Source organism: Crocodylus siamensis, chromosome 9 (assembly GCF_052110815.1).
Source record: "Crocodylus siamensis isolate JL-2025a chromosome 9, ASM5211081v1, whole genome shotgun sequence".
Classification (NCBI taxonomy): Eukaryota; Metazoa; Chordata; order Crocodylia; family Crocodylidae; genus Crocodylus; species Crocodylus siamensis.
The window spans coordinates 24,966,548-24,985,861 of NC_143403.1; the positions used below are offsets into that span (position 1 = coordinate 24,966,548).

The 19,314-nt window shown below is 45.6% G+C and overlaps 1 protein-coding gene across 1 annotated transcript in view; it reads left to right on the forward strand.

Annotated features, from left to right (window-relative positions):
* The first annotated feature begins 2,678 nt into the window (after positions 1-2,678).
* HEATR3 (HEAT repeat containing 3) overlaps positions 2,679-19,314 on the forward strand; it is a 37,691-nt gene continuing 21,055 nt past the window's right edge. The window contains exons 1-7 of the mRNA XM_090062388.1: positions 2,679-2,856; positions 7,281-7,453; positions 8,100-8,187; positions 9,320-9,432; positions 9,789-9,898; positions 12,548-12,688; positions 14,075-14,358. Coding sequence (XP_089918514.1) covers positions 2,734-2,856; positions 7,281-7,453; positions 8,100-8,187; positions 9,320-9,432; positions 9,789-9,898; positions 12,548-12,688; positions 14,075-14,358 — 1,032 coding nt within the window. The 5' untranslated portion in view covers positions 2,679-2,733. The remainder of the gene's footprint in view (positions 2,857-7,280; positions 7,454-8,099; positions 8,188-9,319; positions 9,433-9,788; positions 9,899-12,547; positions 12,689-14,074; positions 14,359-19,314) is intronic.

Sequence of the window (19,314 nt, forward strand, 5' to 3'; positions counted from 1 at the left end):
TGTGTTCTCATCACCTTGCTCCATACTTTTGCCCAGCTGCAGCTTCTTCCTGCTCTGCTTCCCCCCGCCCCCGGGCGCTTCTCTTATCTGCTGCCTGGATTGCTGCAGCAGGGACATGAGGAGAAGCTGGGGGAGCCAAGCAGTCACCCCAGCAGCAGCAGCAGCGGCCCCACCCAAAAGCCATTTGCTGGCTAAGGCCAAGCATGAAGGTGGGGGTGTGGCATGCTGCGTCAGCAGGAGCGGGCAGAGCTTGGGCCCCATGTGAGCGCAGCAGGGGCAGCCATGGGCCAGGTAGGATACAATTACTTGGGGGGTGCCTGCCTGTGGGATGGACAAAATCTGATGGGCTAGATCTGGCCCACAGGCTGTATTTTCCCTGCCCCTGGTTTAGGTGATTCACTAGTAAAAACAGCTGAAAAAAATCCCAGAGCATATCGCTGATACAGGCAGAGCCTAAAAGATCTGAGGTTCCATGGCAATCTGAAGCAGACCAGCAAAAAACCCTGGCAGGACAAAGGTATGATGGTTATCTCAGGTGGTGTGGAGGAGTGATGGAGGAGACCCCTGGCAGCATGGAGGAGCAACAGGGACCCCTGGCAGCATGACAGAGATGTATTTAAGTAGATGGAATGTTGCTAGTTAAATATGTAACCAGTCCTGATTAATTCAACAGAACAGCAGGCATATTTGCAAATTTAGCGGTTTGCGAAAACAGGTTTTCTGGAGGCAACATCCACAGCAGTGCTCCCTAGCATTGTACATTATCACCAGTACACAGCATCGGTGACCAACAGGCCTCCCTGCCCAGCCCTTGCTACTTTGGCTGGCATAGGTGGTTGAAGCCCCACAAGGGTGGCACCACCTGGCAGCATGGAGCAACAGAGCCTCTGGGATGGGCCTCCCTACCCAGCACTTGCTATTAAGCTGGTTTAGGTGCTGGAGCCCCTGGATGAGATTCCTTTCCCAAGTGATTGGGCTAGATGGTAGCTCCCCAGGTTGGTTTGCTGCTACGGCTGTGATTGATTTTGAGCTACAGTTAAAGGTTCATTATTCAGGCCAATGTTTAGCGCGCAGGTTTAGGGACTATCAACTGGCAGGCTGGGAGTCAAAAGCCTAGCTTTGGGTTGGAAAGGGACCTGATGAAACTTCTTCAAGACAGTCCTCCACTGGTGGAGACGTGTTTTGGGGTGACTCTAAAAGAATTTTGCCCAACAATCTGGGCTTAGACTCAGGTTCTTATTCGGGTACATGGATAGCACCCAGGCCTGGGTGGAGAGGTGTTAGGTTGCCAGGATGGCTTGCAAAAACCAAGCTTTGGGCCAGGCAGTGCTCTGCCCAGGCTTCTCCAGGGTAGTCCCCCAATTGTGGAGTAGTGTGGTATGGGGTGACCTGAAGTGGGTTTTGCCTGATAATCCCAGCCCAAACAAGCTCTTTATTCATGGCAACGCGCTTGGCACACAGACATGTGGGGCCTTGAGTTGGCAGACTGGCATGTGAAAACTGAGCTTCAGATCAGGAGGGGGCCTACCCAATCTTCCTCAGCGCAGTCCCCTGGTGGTGGAGAGGTGAGTTTTGGGGTGACCTGAAAAAGATTTGTCAGATAATCCCAGTCCAAACTCAGTCAATGTACGTAGCACACAGGCCCCTGTCCTTGTGGCAGAAACATGCAGTTTGGGGCAAGGATCCTGGAGCGAGGATTTTCACTCTTAATTCCAACTCAATATCAGGGCTATATATGCTGCATACAGGCCTGGGGATTTATGAATTGACAGGCTGGCATGTAAAAACCCAGCTTTGGGTTGGGCTGGAACCTGCCCAGACTTTTTCTGGAGAGTTCTCCAGGCATGGAGACATATGGTTTTTGGTGACCCAAAGTGGGTTTTGCCCCATAATCTCAGCCCAAACTCAGTTCTCTGTATGGGCCAGGCATGAATGCCGCGTGTCCCCAGAGGCTGGGTGGACACGGTGATCGCCCACAGGTGGTATCGGCAGTGGTGCGTGGCGGCAAGCGGGGAGCTCCCACAGGTGACCATGGTGGTGTCAGCGGCAGGGAGGGTGGCAAGTGCCAGTGACCACCCACAGATGCCACTGGCAGCTGTGATCGGGGACCACCTGGAATTGCCACCGGTGGTGTTGGAGGGGGAGGCTGGTGAGCAGCAACTGCCTGCAGGTGCCTCCAGCAGCATCGGCGCCGTTTCACAGGGGGTGCACTGCCAAGCTCAGGGAGCGCACATGCACCCCCCCATGCATTGCCAATGGGGCTGAGGTACACTGCGCACGGGTACATTGGGCGGCTGGCAGCTGGCACAGGCAAACCGAGCTCCCTCAGCCCGCCCTGCTCAGATGTCTTCAGAAGAGCCCTCGGGTGTTGGAAGCGAGTGGGCTGAGGGGACCCGAAAAGTTTTGCGCCACAATAACCCCAGCCTCAGCTCAGCTCCTCCCTGATGTACTTGAGGCATTGAGCATGTTTTTCTTAAACGGTGACATTCAGACGCGCTGACTTCATTACTAATACTAACCCCCTTCAATCAGGCCTGTAACGATTAGCTTTGAAAAGGCAACCGGGAATCATGGAGTAACTGCAGCCGCAGCCGGTCACGGTCGGACCCCGCACGATCACCCCGGCCCCGCGCCCACGTGGCCGGCCCCCCTCGCGCGCCCCTCCCCCGCCGGCCCGCGCCTGCGCGCTGCTCGCGCACGAGGGCGCCGCGCCTGACCCGCCGGCCCCGCGCCATGGGCAAGAGCCGGGCCAGGCGGTTTGCGAGGGCCCCGTTCTCGCCCGCCGGGACGCAGGTGGGGCCCGGCGGGGACGAGCCCGGCCAAGTGGACTGCGCGGCCGCCGAGCTGCTGGACAAGGTGGGCGCATGCGGGGCCGGGGCGCCTTGGCTCGGCTTGGTGGGACTGGAGGTGGGGCGGCCTCGGCGCCCCGGGATAGCGCGGCCTGCTGCCAGTGTGCGGGGCCTGCCTGCGGCTCCCGCCGGGCCGTGCCTGAGGCGGCGGCGCTGCAGGGCCCCGAGCTTGTGCTCCCGGGCAGGCGGGGCAGCCTCGGGCCGGATCCCCCAGCTCCTCGCTCCGCGCTGCTGGGGCCCCGTGACAGCTGGGCCGGAGTCGTGCCCCCTTCTCCGGCCACATCCCCGCCCCTCTTCTTGCTGCTTGGTGGTCCCTGCTACCGCTGGCAGAGTCGGATCAGGACCACCTGCAGGATTTGGCCTGCAGACATGGCCACTGCTTATGCAGCCCACCGGGGAAAAAGGGTGAACTCCCTTGGTCTAGTCCAGCTAGTGCGATCTGCATTTTCCTGGGCACGGGGGTCTCTAATCTGCTCTTCAAAACTTATGGCAAAGGAGAATCTGCTCCAGGGTGCTTCTTGCCTTGCTTCCCTGGTAGTTGGAAAATTTTTTCTAATAGCCTAAATCATCTGTGTTGCAACGGAAGTTGCTCTCTTGTCCTGTCCTGTGGGGGCAATTGTTCATCATGTTCCTTATGGCCTCTGGTACATGTTATATTTGCCATGTGTTGCACACAACTATTGGGCAATGAATCATAACATGTCAGGAGTCAGACCAGTTTATTCCTGGATTAAAATGGTGGACCAGCCATGAAGTTGTTGCTGGTCAAAAACATTGGCAACGCATAGGGTGTGTATGTGCACCCCCTGAGATTGGCCGCTGGTGATGTTGCCAGCGGCACGTGCGGGCATTCGCCACTTGCCATCCCTCCCCACTTGCTGCTGACACCGCTGGTGGCATCTTGCCACTGATACTGCCACGGCTGCCTGCAGGAACTCCGTGCTTACTAACGCCGCCACTACCTGTGAGTGGTCGCCATGCACCCCCAGCCTCCAGGGGCATGCGTTGTTCATGGTTGTGGCGCAGAAGTATCTACCAATCATTTGTCCTGTCAGCATGTTAAAATTTAATGTCTGCCATAGGCCCTGTGGACCACCTTCACTGTCTGTGTATTTTAAAGCATGATGCCAAAAAAGTGCATATTCCTCTTGTGGCTTATTCATCCCTCCTGGGGAAACAGCACAGAGGTAATTTAGCCTTTTTGAAATGATGTCTTGCACACTTGTATTTGTGTGTGAGCCACTAGAACCCTGAAATCTTTTTCTGGGCTTCCCATACATGCAAGGGTTCCTAGCTTCCCCACCTCCTAATAGTATCACATTATTGACTTAAAGCTTAGATGAAGAGTTTTAATACATTTTAGCTTTTTAAAAACTAACTAGTCACCAAGACTTTCAACGTGTACCCTTAGGCAAGAAAGAGTATGGAGTGGCAACTGCCCAAGACTTACTGTCCCTGGTTTAGACCATTGAGACAGAATCCAAAGGCCAGACCGAGTCCAGATGTTCAGTGCCTCTATGGTTGTAGCTTCTGCTAGAGAAGGACAGACAGGGTGGATCTGATTTAAATCAAAGTAATTTAAATCACTGATCAGGAAGCCTTGGTTTAATCGTTGTTTTCTATAGAAAAGTGCGTTCTTCTTGTTTGATATCCTTCATTCATTTAACTTCTTGAAGTTTTGCGCTTTTAGAGAAAGGTAAGGACTGTGTACACAAATTTGCAGAGAGAGAAGAGAGCTGATAGCTAGGTAATCAGGTCTGTTATCTCTCATCTCCATATACTGCTGTTAACAAGGATGTTATCTCTGGAGAGACAAATCCAGTTTGAGAACTGAAACTAAGCATCACAGAGATACTTAATGGGATCTTCTAGGCTGAGCACTGAGTCCAACAGAATAGAGTAGTTTTCTTTAATATTTACTAATCTATAGAAGAGCCTCTGGGAACCCCATTAGATCAGGCCCCTGATATAGTCCATGGCCTGTTGTGACTTACTGATAAAACTTTTCTAAAAAGTTACATGAATATATTGCCTCAAATGGTATATAATTAGAAGTTATAATCCCTATTCCATGATTGTCTTTGAGCTTTAACACACCTTAGATTAAAACTACCTTTATATAGGTTGTTGGGTTTTTTTTAAAGTATCTTACCAAAAAAATAAAAAATATGATTAAAAGTTATTTAAATTTAAGAAATCTGATTTTTTTTTTTTAAATCATTACTTTTTATCCAGCTTGAGAACAAATAAGAACTGCTGCTGACTCCCCAGTGCCTCAGCAAGGGCACATTTCTATTAGGGTGATGTCCCTTAGCTTTTCTCCACCCAAGGAGTAGCCACAAGGCAGTGAGGTTCAGGATTTTGAGGTGCTCTGTACTTGCCTTGGTCTGGAAGTGGCAACATTGTGGTATATTCTAGAAGAGTAGCCCCCCCCGTTGCCCCCAGGCCTTCCAGTTGGATAAAGTTTACAGTCATACCCTGGACCCGGGCCATGCTTAGTGCTCTGCTAATCCAATTCTGTTTGGAGTTGCAGGTTTTTATACTTTGCTAAATGTAACTTTTTTCCATCAAACATGATTTCCAGACATCCTAGTTTTCTCTGTTTTTAAAATGGCAAATTCTCTCAGAAAAACCCACTGCAAAATCTTGGATTAAAAACCCAAAATCTGTGATGAAATGCCACTATATATACAGGTATTAGTTGAACACAATGTTTTATTGATAGATTTACTGTTTTAAAGCAGTTTGGAAGCCTACCAGTGCTTCAGTCACTACAATAAAATACATTTTGAATACAATACCTTCTGGCATTTGATTTTGGATTTTTCATCATGGGAAATCAGAAGTCCTGCTGTCCCTCTCACTTAGCAGGCTGCCAGTCTGGCTGCAGTTGTCTCCTCCTCTCTCCCCACCACTGGTTTGTGGTGCTGAGCAGCCCTGATATAACATTACCTCTCACTCCCAAGCCCCAGCCTGCCCCAGCCCTACCAGTGCCCCTCACTCCCTGACTACCTCCAACTTGCTAACTCCCAGCAGCGGCAGCTCTCCCACCACATCCTGGTGCACGGGGGTGGGTGTGTGGATCTTGTGGGTGGGTATGGGGTTTTGTGGTGGGGGGTTGTGGTGCACACTTCCCACTGCCGGCAGTTCAGCAGCAGCAGGTGGTGGGCCCTCAGGGCGCTCATAGCTGTGAGAGCCCTTGGCAGTGTGTGCCTCTGGCAGAGTCCCAGGCCCTGCACGTGCTGGCAGGAAGCCAGCCTGGCCTGTTGGCATGTACCTTCACACCAGACTGGGTTAGCTCCATATCAGCAGGTGCGGATCGTGGCGCTGCAGGTGGGAGCCGCTCGCCATCGGGTCGGGTGGCCTCTGTACCTCCATGTGCGGCTTTCCACTGGAGTGCCGGAAGCCCCACGTGGAGGTACAGAGCTGGCTGGCCCGACCTGATGGCATGTGAACCAGGAGCTGCACACCATGGAGCTGGGCAGGCTTTGTGCCTCCATATGCACTTGTGCTTCCAGCACTTCAGCGGGAAGCCACATGTGGAAGTAAGCAGGAGCCTACCTGGCTTGATGGCATGCGACTCCGTGCCTCCATGCGCTGCTTCCTGCCTGGCTTGATGGCACATGGAGGCATGGCATAGTGTGCCATTGGGTTTGGCAGGGCTCCTGCTTGCCTGCACATGCAGCTTCCTGCTGGAGTGCTGGAAGCCCCACATGGAGGCCTGGAGCCAGCCGCCCAGTCCAATAGTGCAACAGTTTGGCACCTGACCAGGTCTCTGGCACATTGCAGCATCCCCTGAGTTGCAGTGCTGTGCTGTGACCACTGCTGCTTCCTTGTGGGAGCGGGCGACGGGGCAAGTGCCCTGGTGCTTAACACTGCTAGGCACCTGCCTGCCCATCCCCACCCCTGGTGGGGCATGGGCATGCTGCCTGGGTTCTCTCGTGCTAGCCTGAGAGTGCCTGTGGACACCTCCCTGCTCCCTCAGCCCCCACTGACAAACCCTCGCCCTGTCCCCCTCTCTCCCCCGCCCTGCTGGCTCTTCCCACAGTCCACAGCTTCCCCAGCCCTGACTCATAGCCCCCCAGCACTGCTGAAGGGGGTCCCTAGCCCCCTACAAGCTCCACTTACCCCACAAGCTCCAGAAGGAAAAGTGAGCCTGAGCCAAGGCCATGCTTCTTCCCCAATCTCCCTCCCCCTTGGGACCAGGCTTAGGGTTTGCTGCTCTTTTTGCAAGAAACTCTGCCAGCCTGCAGAGACCTCTCTGCAGCAGTAGAAAATCCACATGTTTCTCTGTTAAAATGAAAAATCTGCATTTTTTTCCTCTGGTAAATGGGAAAATCCATGGGTTTGTTTTTGTTTTGTTTTTCTGTGGGAAACAGAAAACCTGGATCCCTGATAATTTCTAATCATCCTTGCTTGTATCTATTCTAGCTGCAAAACCCAAGTGCTGAAGTAAGGGAATTTGCCTGTGCCAGCATTTCAAAACTGTTGCAGCAGAAGCATACAATCCCAGATTTTCTGCAGAGAGATGTTGTCCGGTGTTTAGGCCCTATGTTGCTAGATCAAAGTTTAGCTGTTCGTGAGACAGCTGCTGGAGCTCTCCGGTAAGCATTTAATAAATAAAAAATGTAAGAATGCAATACTTTGATAGATAGCTAAGACAAAGGGCTTCTAGTATAAGAAAAAGAAGAATGTCATCTTTCCAATTTTATCCTTAAAGTATTTCTACATTAAAAAATATTATAGACCAAAGTTGGTGATGTGTATAGTAGCATGTAAATTGTTAAACAAGATTTTTTTTAGAAGTTAAACCTAGCATATTTTTTAAATCAGTTACAGTAGAAGTAATTGTGGTTTGCTTGCATTTTACTTTTTTTCTTGCTTTCTTTGTAGAGGTAGGACAGGTTTTGTTTTGATTTCTCCTTAGGATCCTCTAAGTGAATATTCACCCACACTTTTGCTGCTGTTTTGGCAGCAGGCTATTGTCAGCATCCTGATCTGCCTGGCTTTAACCTAGGGAATGTTAGAGGCTGTTCATGGTATTTTGGGTATTGTATCTCACAGTTGAATGTGACGGTTTAACATGGTGATTATGGGCATCCCTTAATGGGGATTAACAGAGTCTCTTGCCTCAGAACCCAAGGGACTGGATTTGATGACATAGACCCCTTCTAGTTCATTGTTCGTAAATACATTTCATTTTAAATAAAGTCAGGTAACATCTGATTAAAAGCATTTCACTTCTTTCAGAAATCTCAGTGCCTGCGGAGACTTTGAAGTTTGTGATGACATGGTGACTAAAGATATCATGACACCCCTGGTAGCACTTTTGAAAGAGGTATGCCTGTTTCTTTACTTCCGAGGTTGTTTTTTTTTTAATTGTCCCAGTCACTAAATTTTTCCCCTTCGAAAATGGCTACAAGACCTTAATTGTATCTTAAAACTGCAACACTGGCAGGATTACACTAGAGGAGTTGCTTGAGATCTGGCAAGATTCATGTGTCTCCTTGTCTTATTTTTATAAATGGCTTTCTCTTTTATTTTTAATTGATATCCAGCAAGCAGATTCAGAAAGGATGTCCATAACAACTTTCCTTTTAAGAATTGCAACTAAATCCTTTCCAGAGAGGAACTCTTCAGGCATGGTTTGTTTAAAGAGCCCTAGAGATAAATTTAGAGATTCCAAGGAAGGACTTGATTCTGTCTTATTTGCCAGCTTGTATCTATGTAGTGTCCCACAAGTTCCTGGGACTTGATGTGGCTATAAAAGCTTTATGCTGATAGATATGACTACAAAATGAGGACTCGGGTTCCTGGCTTTGAATGTTTACCTGTGTGGGACAATTCAGATCCACCTTCAAACTTGCATCCTATCTCTAATGAGTATTACAGTGATGAACAACATCTACATTAATGACTGAATTTACAGTTGAAGAAACTACTGTTTTTGTAACCATGAACAATAAATATTCTTAACATCTTTAATTATTCCATATAATTTCTGTTTGATCCAGTAGCTAAGACACAAAACTTAAAGCCAAATCATGGTTCCATTTATCCGTTGACCTCATTGGTTGCTTTCCCCGTTTACGAAATGTGGATAATAACAACATTAGTAAAGCACTGTGTGACTAGTGAGTACATTTCTAATTAGTGTTGTCAAAATTAATGGAAATGTGAAGACAGTGTTTGTAAGTAACATGTATAGCAGAGTTCAAGGTGTAAATTTGTTAAACATTTGTTTACCAAAAATAGCGCTTTTGAAAACTACAGAATGGAAAACAGATATTATACCAGGTGATTTTTGTAAACATTTGCTGCTCTCCTTTAGAAGGTAACCATTTGGTTTTTACCCGACTCTTCCCGTGGAGAATTGCATGCTAACTGTAAGATGTTGACCTGAGATCTCTAGTTTGCTCTGCTTCTAAGTGTGCCTTTCTCTTAGCTGGTCTGTGTATGTTTGCTTACAGTGCAGTGCTGGACTCGACCCCAACCAGGCCTCCCCAAAGAAATGCAAAGATACAAACAAAAATTATATTGAAGACATAGCCAATGAGGCTGTTAATGTGCTTTGGAATGTATGGTAAGCACTGTGTAATTATCAAATTGGGTAGGGCTTTTCTTAATTATTTAGTTGCCCTGAAAAATATTTTCTCTAGGTATATATTAACTGAGGGAAAAGGGGAATAACTTTCCTTATGTGCGAAGATCAGTGCAATAACACAATGATATAAAGGCCATTCATATCCTCTTTCCTGCAGATACCTGTCTGCACAAATTTCCATGCAGTCCAAATTACCTTTTGTTGGTTGTAACACTTCCTGTCTAAAAATTCTGTGGATTTTGTATATTCATTTGTCTTGTCTTATATACAGCTTTGTCTTTGACTAGCAACATTTACTTTAATAAGTATTGTATTATTCTTTGTTTATGTATTAGTGAGTGCAATGGCACAGCAGTATCTATATTCAATAAAGAGGGTTGTTTGGATGCCATGTTACAGTACTTGAAGAAGTTCTCCACAAATGTAGATCTGGCTATCTCTGCAGGTAAGTGATGAAAGAGGATGGTAGTGATCTTAATGTAGTTTAATTTTAGAAATGTAGAGATGTCTCATGGCAATTCACAGATATTTTAGGGATGCTATACATTTACAAATGGAAAACAAGACTTCAGAAAGGAATTTGAAAATGTTTGACTACTTATGAGGTTGAATTTCTTGTGCTTGTTTCTTCCATTGTAGTTAACTATTTCTATGGGAGGAAAAGTATTGTGGACATTCAAAAGATGTGAAAAACTGATTTATGGTTGACCTGTCTTTTTTCTTTGTTTTTTTTGCCTAACCAGTTACTTTTTCTCTTTATATAGTCCATCAAGGTCTGATCTGGCAAATGCTTCTGTGTAAGAGTAACAGAAGTCAATACAGCTAATCCTATAGGTGAAGTTATTCATGCAGAAGTATTTGCAAGAATAATATGTAATGCAGGCTGACTCCAGATTTGATCAGATTAGCCATTGAGACAATGCTAGTGTGGTCTCACACCTTCCTGGGTGCCTTTCAATCCCAGACCCCTTTCTGCTGACTGCTGCTTGACCACTGTGAACAGACTGAGATGCTCCAAGCTGACCCATGAGCTTTACCTGTCTTGCCCACATCTTGTCAGCTTTTAATCGGAGGGATTTTGGCACGTAAAAGAATCATACCTTTGTCTGGTCATGTGCTCAGAAATTTTAGATCCTCCTTTTCAAAGAAGAGGACTGTTTGTGTGGCCAAATGGTCTCTAGTCACACCTACCACTGACAGTACTGTTATAAAAAAAATAAGAATGTTTATGATAAAAACAAGAGCAATCATAAGAAATCAATAATCATATATGAAGATGCAGACAGAAAGATAAGAATAAACAAAAGATAACAGAATGACGATTTTGCCTTATCCCTCCATCTTAGCCCTAAGGTCTAAGAATGTAACTCTCACTTCTCAGCTTCACAGGTTAGAAAGCAGCTGCTGCCTCTGATCTTCTTCTCAGGGCACCCTCAACTTCTGCAGCCAGAACACTCAGCCCCTTGGCTGAAGATCTAAAGTCATTTTCAGTGTCTGAGAAAACTAAAGACAAACACTTGCTCTCATGGCAAAACTTAAGGATGGTTTCTTATCTGGCTGTTTACATATATTACATACATACTATACATATAACTTCCTGTCCCTTAGGGTGCATCTGTTTATGAGAGCAGAAGTCTTTCCTGCTCCAATTATGACACAGGGAAAATGTGCATCCTTTCAGACACATGCTAAGGATACCTTCTCTTACTTAATTTCCCCACTGTGAGAAATATCCTTTCCTGAATAGCCTGTTCCCAAGTATTATTCTTGCTACAGTTCTCTCCTTTTACAATGTAAATTCATGGTTGTTTCCAAGGGCCTCACTCAGAGGCTTCAAATCAGGTTGGCAAGGGTCAGTCTGACTGGCCATTAAACAAAGCTAAGTCAGATGCTAATTCTCAATGATTACTTCTCTCAGCTATTTAGGCTTGAATCATCTCCCAGGAAAACTCACTGTCTGAGGAGTAACACCTAAAAATCATGATTAAATTATGAAATCTAGGCCTACTAAAACATGTAAACAATACATTTACAGTAAAAGCTGTGTTATCTGGCACCTTAGAAACCAGCGTGCTCCATTAACTGGCATGCCAGTCGACATAGCAAAAGCGAAACCGGAAGTGCCTGCTGTGGCACTTCTGATTTTGCCGAGCCCCCACAGCCTGGGGCACAGCAGCCTCTGTGGGGCTTCTCTCCCTGTCCCCTGGCAAACTGACACCAGGGAGGGGCAGCGGTGCACCAGACGCGGTGGGAGGGGCAGCAGCCCAAACAAGGAAAGATGCCTGTTTGGGCCTCTCAGGTAACCAGCATATTTGGTTATCTGGCACCCCTCCATCTCCCATGGGTGCCGGATAACAGAGCTTTTGCTGTATAACAAATGCCACAATGCAAAGAAACATAAGGATAAGGAGACTAAATACAGCATGACATTATGTAGAAACCGCATATACCATATCAGTAAAATGAATTCAAGAAAACCTGCATGACATTCCACAAACACCTCTAAATATTGTGAGTTTGTAACAAGGTCCTTATGTCACTTAGTCCTCTATATGCTTCCTTAATTAAGAGCAAAGGATAGGATTTTTTTTGTTAATACAGTAAAAGCTTTGTTATCCAGCATGAGTGGGGTAAGGTGGGTTCCAGTTATCTTAAATTCCAGTTATCTGAGTGTTATACCCTGCGCAGCCAGGATTGTAGCCGGCCCAGCAGGCAGGTAAGTTTCTTTCAATCTACTTTTGTTTTATCTGCACTAGGCAAGTGCAGGCTGCAGCTGCAGGCTGGGCTCTGCTCCCTATCTCTGTGCCTCACTGCTGAATGTGGCCCGGTGTGATGTGCCAGGCCAGTCCTGCTGCCTGCCTGGAGCGTGGCTGAATAATTTATTAACTTATTAAATTCCAGTTAATAAAGTATTCTGGTTAGTGAAATGCTGGTTAACACAGCTTTTACTGTATAAGAAAATGATTGATTGTTAGGTCAGTGTGGTATCACAAATTACTTTTATCCTGTATTTGTGGAATAGAATAGCATTTAGAATAATAATACCCCCTCGAATTAGAGAAAATAGTATGCTTTTCTTCTTTTGTCTCAACAGCAAATTGTCTACAAGCAGTGACGGAAGATAATCCAGAGCTGCTTTCTTCTTTCAGTTCTTCTGCACATCAAGTATTGGAATCTGTAATGCTGTCCTCAGATCCTGCCATGGAATATATCCTTTTAAGGACACTGGTGGCAGGTATAATTTAATGGAACATTATAACACATTTCAGATGTGAAATGTAGCAGCAGAGCTCAGTATGCATAAGACTTGTTTTTTTTCTTATGCTAAATTTTTAGCAGCAAATTATGCCTTCATAGTGCCAGCTAGAAGTAAGGCCTTGGTAAATTGTTTGTAAGCATATTCTTGTCAGATTGCTTGGAGTTCTATATTTTCATTCCATTACCTTCTCATATGAGATACCCAGTATATTTAAAACATACTTGAAAACTGTTGTATATTCTGCCCCAATCTGGCATGAAGTTAACAGTTTATTTGTTTCTACTAGTAAAGCAAGGCAGTAATATTAAAGACTGTTCTGATCTTGACTTATTGAATAATTTGAAAACAGACTTTGAACTCACCTTTAGCCAGAACAGTTATTAAATGTAAACATTTTGTAAACAATTTCTAACACAATTAGTTTGGTCACTATAAGCAGGGTCAAACTGTTGTACTGAAATGGAGATTTGGAAAATAGTTTTGCAATAGTTTGGCTTGTCTAGACTGACCAACCAAATTTTGTCTGAAATCGTTGAAATAGTCCAGAAACTGTTTTCATAAGTGGGTTAAAAAAAAAAATCACATCTGCTGGGAAGCAAAAGCTAAAACATCCCATCTTGTATTAATCTTTCTAGGTGAACCAGTGATGATTTTTTTGGCATTAAATGAAATTAAGAATCCTCCTGTCTTAAGTGTACAGTTCTTGGAAGGGAAGGATTTTATTGAATTATGTTTCATTTTGATTACTTACAAGCATGATATAGAATACAAATAAGTTGCTTATTAAGGAAGAAATACAGAATTAGGATAAAGGGAGCTGCTATTAAGAAAATAAGGCGTTTGAAATTAAACTAATTTAATTAGTTTAGTCTTCGTGGCTTACCTATATCACAGTTTCTACAGAGCAGTGTTGGTGATGCATTTTGTTCAGCTTTCTGCTGAGGTTTGCCATAGCTCGAGGTTTTAGTCCCAGACTGTTTGCAGTAAGTTTGTGCCTGCATCTCTTGCTGTTGCATATCTCAAGTTTATAGGAAGATCCAGAAATTTTAAGCAGGAATAAAGAGTCCTTATGGTCTTTTAAAGGAAACAGTTATTGCCTTGGAGGAGGGAATCAGAAATTAGAGTTGGGTTCTGTTCCCAGGATTTTTTGGGAAAATCAAAAATTTCTTTGTGCTTCAGATTGTGCTTAAATTGGGAATAACACTTATCTTTAAAAACACTTGAATATTCTGAGTGAATGATGTGATTATAAATGATGAGTGTAAAAATCACAGCTTGTACTAGTTGTACAAGCTTATGGCTGCAAAGAAGTCATATGTTTTATAGTTTTAAAGGGGTTTTGACACTGACTCTCTTGTTTAGGCACTGGCTGGAATATAAAAGATACCATACCATCCAATAGCTTGGCAAGTACAGTTAATGCTATGTTGAAGATTTTCTCAGAATCTTTAGCAATAGATGCTGGTGAAACTATTATTCAGATGAAAGAAGCTGAAACACAACGGTTAAAGCTTGCTGCAGCGGCAGAAACTGAGGAAAATATGGATGACATGACAGACAAATCTATATTGAATGAAGATGTTGAAATGGAAGAGACACCGAAAGGAAAAGCCAGAAGAAAAAATAACGTTCTGGATCTGCTTCCAGTGAGTATGGCAGACTAGCTGACAGGGTTTAGTGTAGTGTTTTGCTTCTAATTTTGTTTTTGATTAGTTGTTAGTCAGCTTCACTTTTCTGTCTAGCCTTATTCTTACAGATGGCTGGGCGGTCTTAACTGAAATTCTCCCTAAAAACTGAGCCTACAACTTTTTTTGTTTTAGTATCACAAGTCTATAGGAAACGCTTGAAATTTCAACTGAGAATAAAGAACTCTCATGTCTCTGAAGGAAGCAGTTGTTTCTCTGAGGGAGGGATTAGAAACTGGGAGGTTCTGAGTTCTGTTCCTGGGGCCACTGCCAGATATTACACTTAAGACTTGCTTAGCCAGTTAATGAAGCTGGCCACATGTTCATGCAATTAATGGTACGATAAAATGTAGAATAAGCCACAAAATTATAATACATTTTGTGCAGTAATTTTGTGGCTGGTTCATTGTGCCTTAAATGGAATGTTGGGCTAGGGTGCTCCAAGCCCTCTGAGAGCACTGGGGCCTTTGAGGGGTCTGGTGCCCTCCCAGCATCAGAAGTGCCAGTCCACTGGTCAGCACTCCCAGCCTTGGAGCTTACTGGAGCCCTTGAGGGCTCTGATGTGCTCTGAGGGCTGGGAGAAGTGATCAGTGAGCTGGTGCTCCCAGCACTGGGAATGCTCTGCCACACATTCTTTTTAAGGTGTAGTAGGAACCAGCCACGGAATCATTACACATTTGTGTTTCTGATCAGGTCCCAAGGCTAAATCTGACTGGCGTTCCCAACCATGGGCATACTGGGTAGCCAGCCTGCAACTTGCTGTGATTTCAGGCTCTCCCTGTACTGGCAATATGGTGTGACTGGGATCTGATCCCCAAACCCACAATTGCACTTTCTTTCATGCACATGTGGCATGGCAGGAAGTGCTGTTGTTGGGACTGGGGATCAGATTCCATTGCACTACCTGTCTCCCTCCCTTCCCCCCCTTATTCTTCCACAAGCCACATGCAGGTTGCCCATGTCATAGATTATAGAGTCAGAAGGGACCCAATAGATCATCGTGTCCAACCCCCTGCCCCTGGCAGGAACGAGGACCAAGGTCAGATGACCCCAGCCAGGTGATTTGTCAAGCCTCCTCTTGAACACCTCCAAGTTAGGTGCTAATACCACCTCTCCTGGAAGCCCTTTCCAGACTGTGGCCACCCTTATTGTAAAAAAAAAAACTTTCTAGCATCTAACCTAAATCTACTCTCGACTAGTTTGCACCCATTATTCCTAGTTACTCTCTGGGGCACTCTGGTAAACAGCACATCCCCAATTTCCTGCTGTCTCCCCCTGACAAATGTATAGGCGGCTAGAAGGTCACCCCTCAGCCATCTTTTGTATAGGCTGAAGAGATCCAGATCGCTCAGCCTCCCCTCGTAGGGTCTTTCCCAGAGACCACTAATCATATGAATGGCTCTTCTCTGAACCCTCTCCAGATCCATGTCCCGCTTGAAGTGCGGTGCCTAAAACTGGACACACTACTCCAACTGCGGCCTGACCAATGCCGAATAGGGGGGGAGCATCACCTTCCTCAATCTGTTGGTCATGCATCTGCTAATACACGACAAGCTGCTTTGTTGATGGCCTCGTTACACTGCTGGCTCATGTTCATCTTGGAGTCTGCTATGACTCCAAGGTCTCACTCAGCCTCATTTGTGGCAAATGTGCTGCAAGCTGGTCACCCTTGATTTGGAGAATTACCATAGCAATTCAGTTGTGGCAAAGATATGCCTGTTATTTAGCCTGAAATGCATGCTGAAAATTTAATTGGGAAGGTTAACCCCAGAAGTAAACTGAGTTGAGTCAGTTTGGAAGGTGCATCATGGAAAAGGACAACTTTTAAATGAGACTGGTTTATATTGTCCATACTGTAACAAATAGCCTGCTGTTGTTCCTACAGATAGATAGTAAAACAATAGAGAATCTAATCTCTGGAGCAAAATGTGATTTGGGAAGAGGGGCCAGCTCTCACGAAGGCATTGGGATTTTCTGGAATAAAAATGTGGATAGGGCATAGCAGGGACTTCAAAGGCTGACTTGATAGAATGTGAGGCTGCTGTGTTTTTATTTATTTATTTATTTTTTACCTTGCCCTGCAGCCTGTGTGCCCTCAACATCCATATCTTGTAGGAAATGTCTCCAAGCTATTTCTGAAGTATAATATCTCATGTGACACTTCAGAGTTCAGACATGGTCAACTATTGGCATTCAAACATTATCCCAGTTACTCTGGGTTTCATTCAGGCAGATCTTGCAGAAAATATGAGGAACAGTTTTTCTCGTTGCTTCAATGACTGAAACAGCTATGTTGAATTAAGCACTGGTATAGAGCCTGAAGTTGGGCCTGGTTTGCCTCGTGTTAATAATTTCCTTATTGAATTGCTGCCTTCCAATCCCAAGCCCTCCCATGATTTGCCCCTTTCTCTCTTCCCTTAGTCTGGAGGCTACTCAGTGTTAGAGCCTATGAGCAATAACGTTCTCTTACATAAAGTCAACATTTGCAAAATTTCCTATCTCTTCCCCACCTGTCTCAGTCTCTACTGCTCAAATATCTCATCTTGGCTTCAAAAGTCTCTTTGCCCAGCAAGTCCTAATCCCTCTATTGCCAGTCCAAGTTCCTACATCGCCCCTCCTCTGCAGCTAGTACTAATTTCTAACCTCAGCCAAGTTCTGGCTCTTGTCCCTGTTTACATTTGGGCAGCTTTCACCTCCAGATAGCTTGGGCTTGTTGAGGGACACTACTAAGTACATTAGAGAGAGAAATATTTTGGAGGCTTGTAAGGTGAATTTGGCCAGTTTTTCATGGCAGAAGGTTCATTCTTTACACTAGGCCCTGCTCCAGAGCTTGGGGTAAGAGAGGTTTTCAAAGAAAAGCTCACCAGCATTTTTAAAAATGGGAAAGCAGTATACTGTATTTACTTGAATATAAGATGACTCCCCCTCCCCCCATCTAATAATTAGATCCTATAATTGGAAAAATTATGATTTCTGAGCATCAAATCTAATTATTAGAGGTTTGCCTTGAATTTGTTGCCCTCCCACTGCTACAGCAGGGAAAATAAAACGGGGGTGAGGTAGTTCTTCTGCCCTCAGCCCCTCTACTTCTTCCTGCAGACCTTTGGTCCCCTCCTTACTATCAGACCCCAGTCTCCCTGAGTATGTAGAAGCAAGGAGCAAATTTGAAAACACTGATCTTGAAATAAACATACCTATAGTAATTTACATATACTTTGTTCACCTAGAATTGATGCATTTTGTACTTTTTGAAACTACTACAAGTTTTAGCACAGGTACTTTTGTATCTACTTATAAATAGTACAAGGCGAAAGAGTTACACGAGCTAAACTACATATGATATTAGTCCAAAGCCAAAAACCTTATGATTTACCATATGGGCCTCAATGAACAGCATTTAAGCCAGGGTGGGCAAAATGATGGATCCGGCCGGCAGCTGGACTCCATTTCTCAGCAGACCCTGCTGCATGACTTGGGCCGGTCTCCATAGAGACCCCAGCCACAGTTGTGTTGTGATAGCACAAGGCTGGTGTTGCCATGGAGACCGGCCTCAGCTGCGCTGGCAGGGTGCAGAGCAGGGCAGAGGGCTGCTCCAGAGCCGCTGGGATCTTGTGGCAGGGGCAGCTTGATTCAGGGCCAGGGCAGAGCCGTGATCTGTAGCCTGGACACTCTGGGCAGGGGTGCATAGGCAGCAGACTGCGGCTGTGCTGCAAGGAGCCAGGGCATACCTGTGATCCACTGCCTACGTGCCCCTGCCCAGAGCATGAAAGTTGTAAATCATAGCTCTGCCCTGGCCCCAGACCAAGCTGCCCCTGCTGCAACATCCCAGTGGCTCTGGAGCAGCCCCCTGCCCTGCTCTGCCAGCCTGGCTGGGACCAGTCTTCATGGCAACCCCAACCGTGTGCTATTGCAACACATGCTAATTAGCCCCCACTCATGACTGGAACTGGGTGTTTTTGTCACAGTCTTGCCATACTCCAAAAACTTATATGCAGATGCGATGCAGGCCAGCCTGGTCCAGATCTGCTTCATGGAGGGCAGGGCCACACTAATCAGATGTACTGACAGAAGGATTCTGGGTGGTCTATTTAAGGCTGTTTGTTGATGTTTGACAGACATTTAAGGCTGTTGTAGAAACAGGAATGATTGGAAATGGGAAAGAAAGGAGGAGCTCAGCTCTGGGAGTTATGAAGAAGTTAAGATGTATTCAGTTCAGTGGCTCACTATAACTTGAAAAAGAGTTGGCAGTATCTAGAATTCCCCAGGGTGAAAAGTCTGGGCTAGAGGATACTCGCTGGTTGCGGTGCCACATGTGGTGTTTGAATGATTGAGATTTGTTAAGTCAAAAGGATTTGGAACTGATCTGGCTAATTTGACCTGCAACGTGAAAAAATTTCCAAAATATTAAAAAAAAAAAAAATCTTGGCCTCTTTGGCACCAAGGGGAGAGTGTCTGGGCTGGCTCTGGTCCTCCCAGTGTTGGCCTGGTATTGTAGTACTTTCAGGCCCGGTGCCAGTTCCATGTGGAAGGGACATTTGTCTGTTTTTTGTTTTTAAAGGACATGCACATACCACACACGTGTCCCCATCAGCATTTTTGGCACCAGGTGAGGGTTTTGGAGCCTGTTCCAGCCTCTCTTGAGTGCCAGCTTGGTATTGCACTACTTGCAGGCCTGGTGCTTGTTGCCTTCTGGGAGGGTAACTGCCTGTCTCCTTTTAAGGGACATACACACACACACGGTTCCTGTCAGCATGTTTGCCCAATATGGGCCATGCTAATGGAAACCTGATTAAATGCACTAACACACTGCTTTTGGCAGCAGTGTAATGATAACTAGTGTATTTAAAGAGGTTTTCTTGTATGTAAATGTAAGATGAGGGGGTTTTGGGTAAAAAAAATTGTATTTAAGGAAATGTG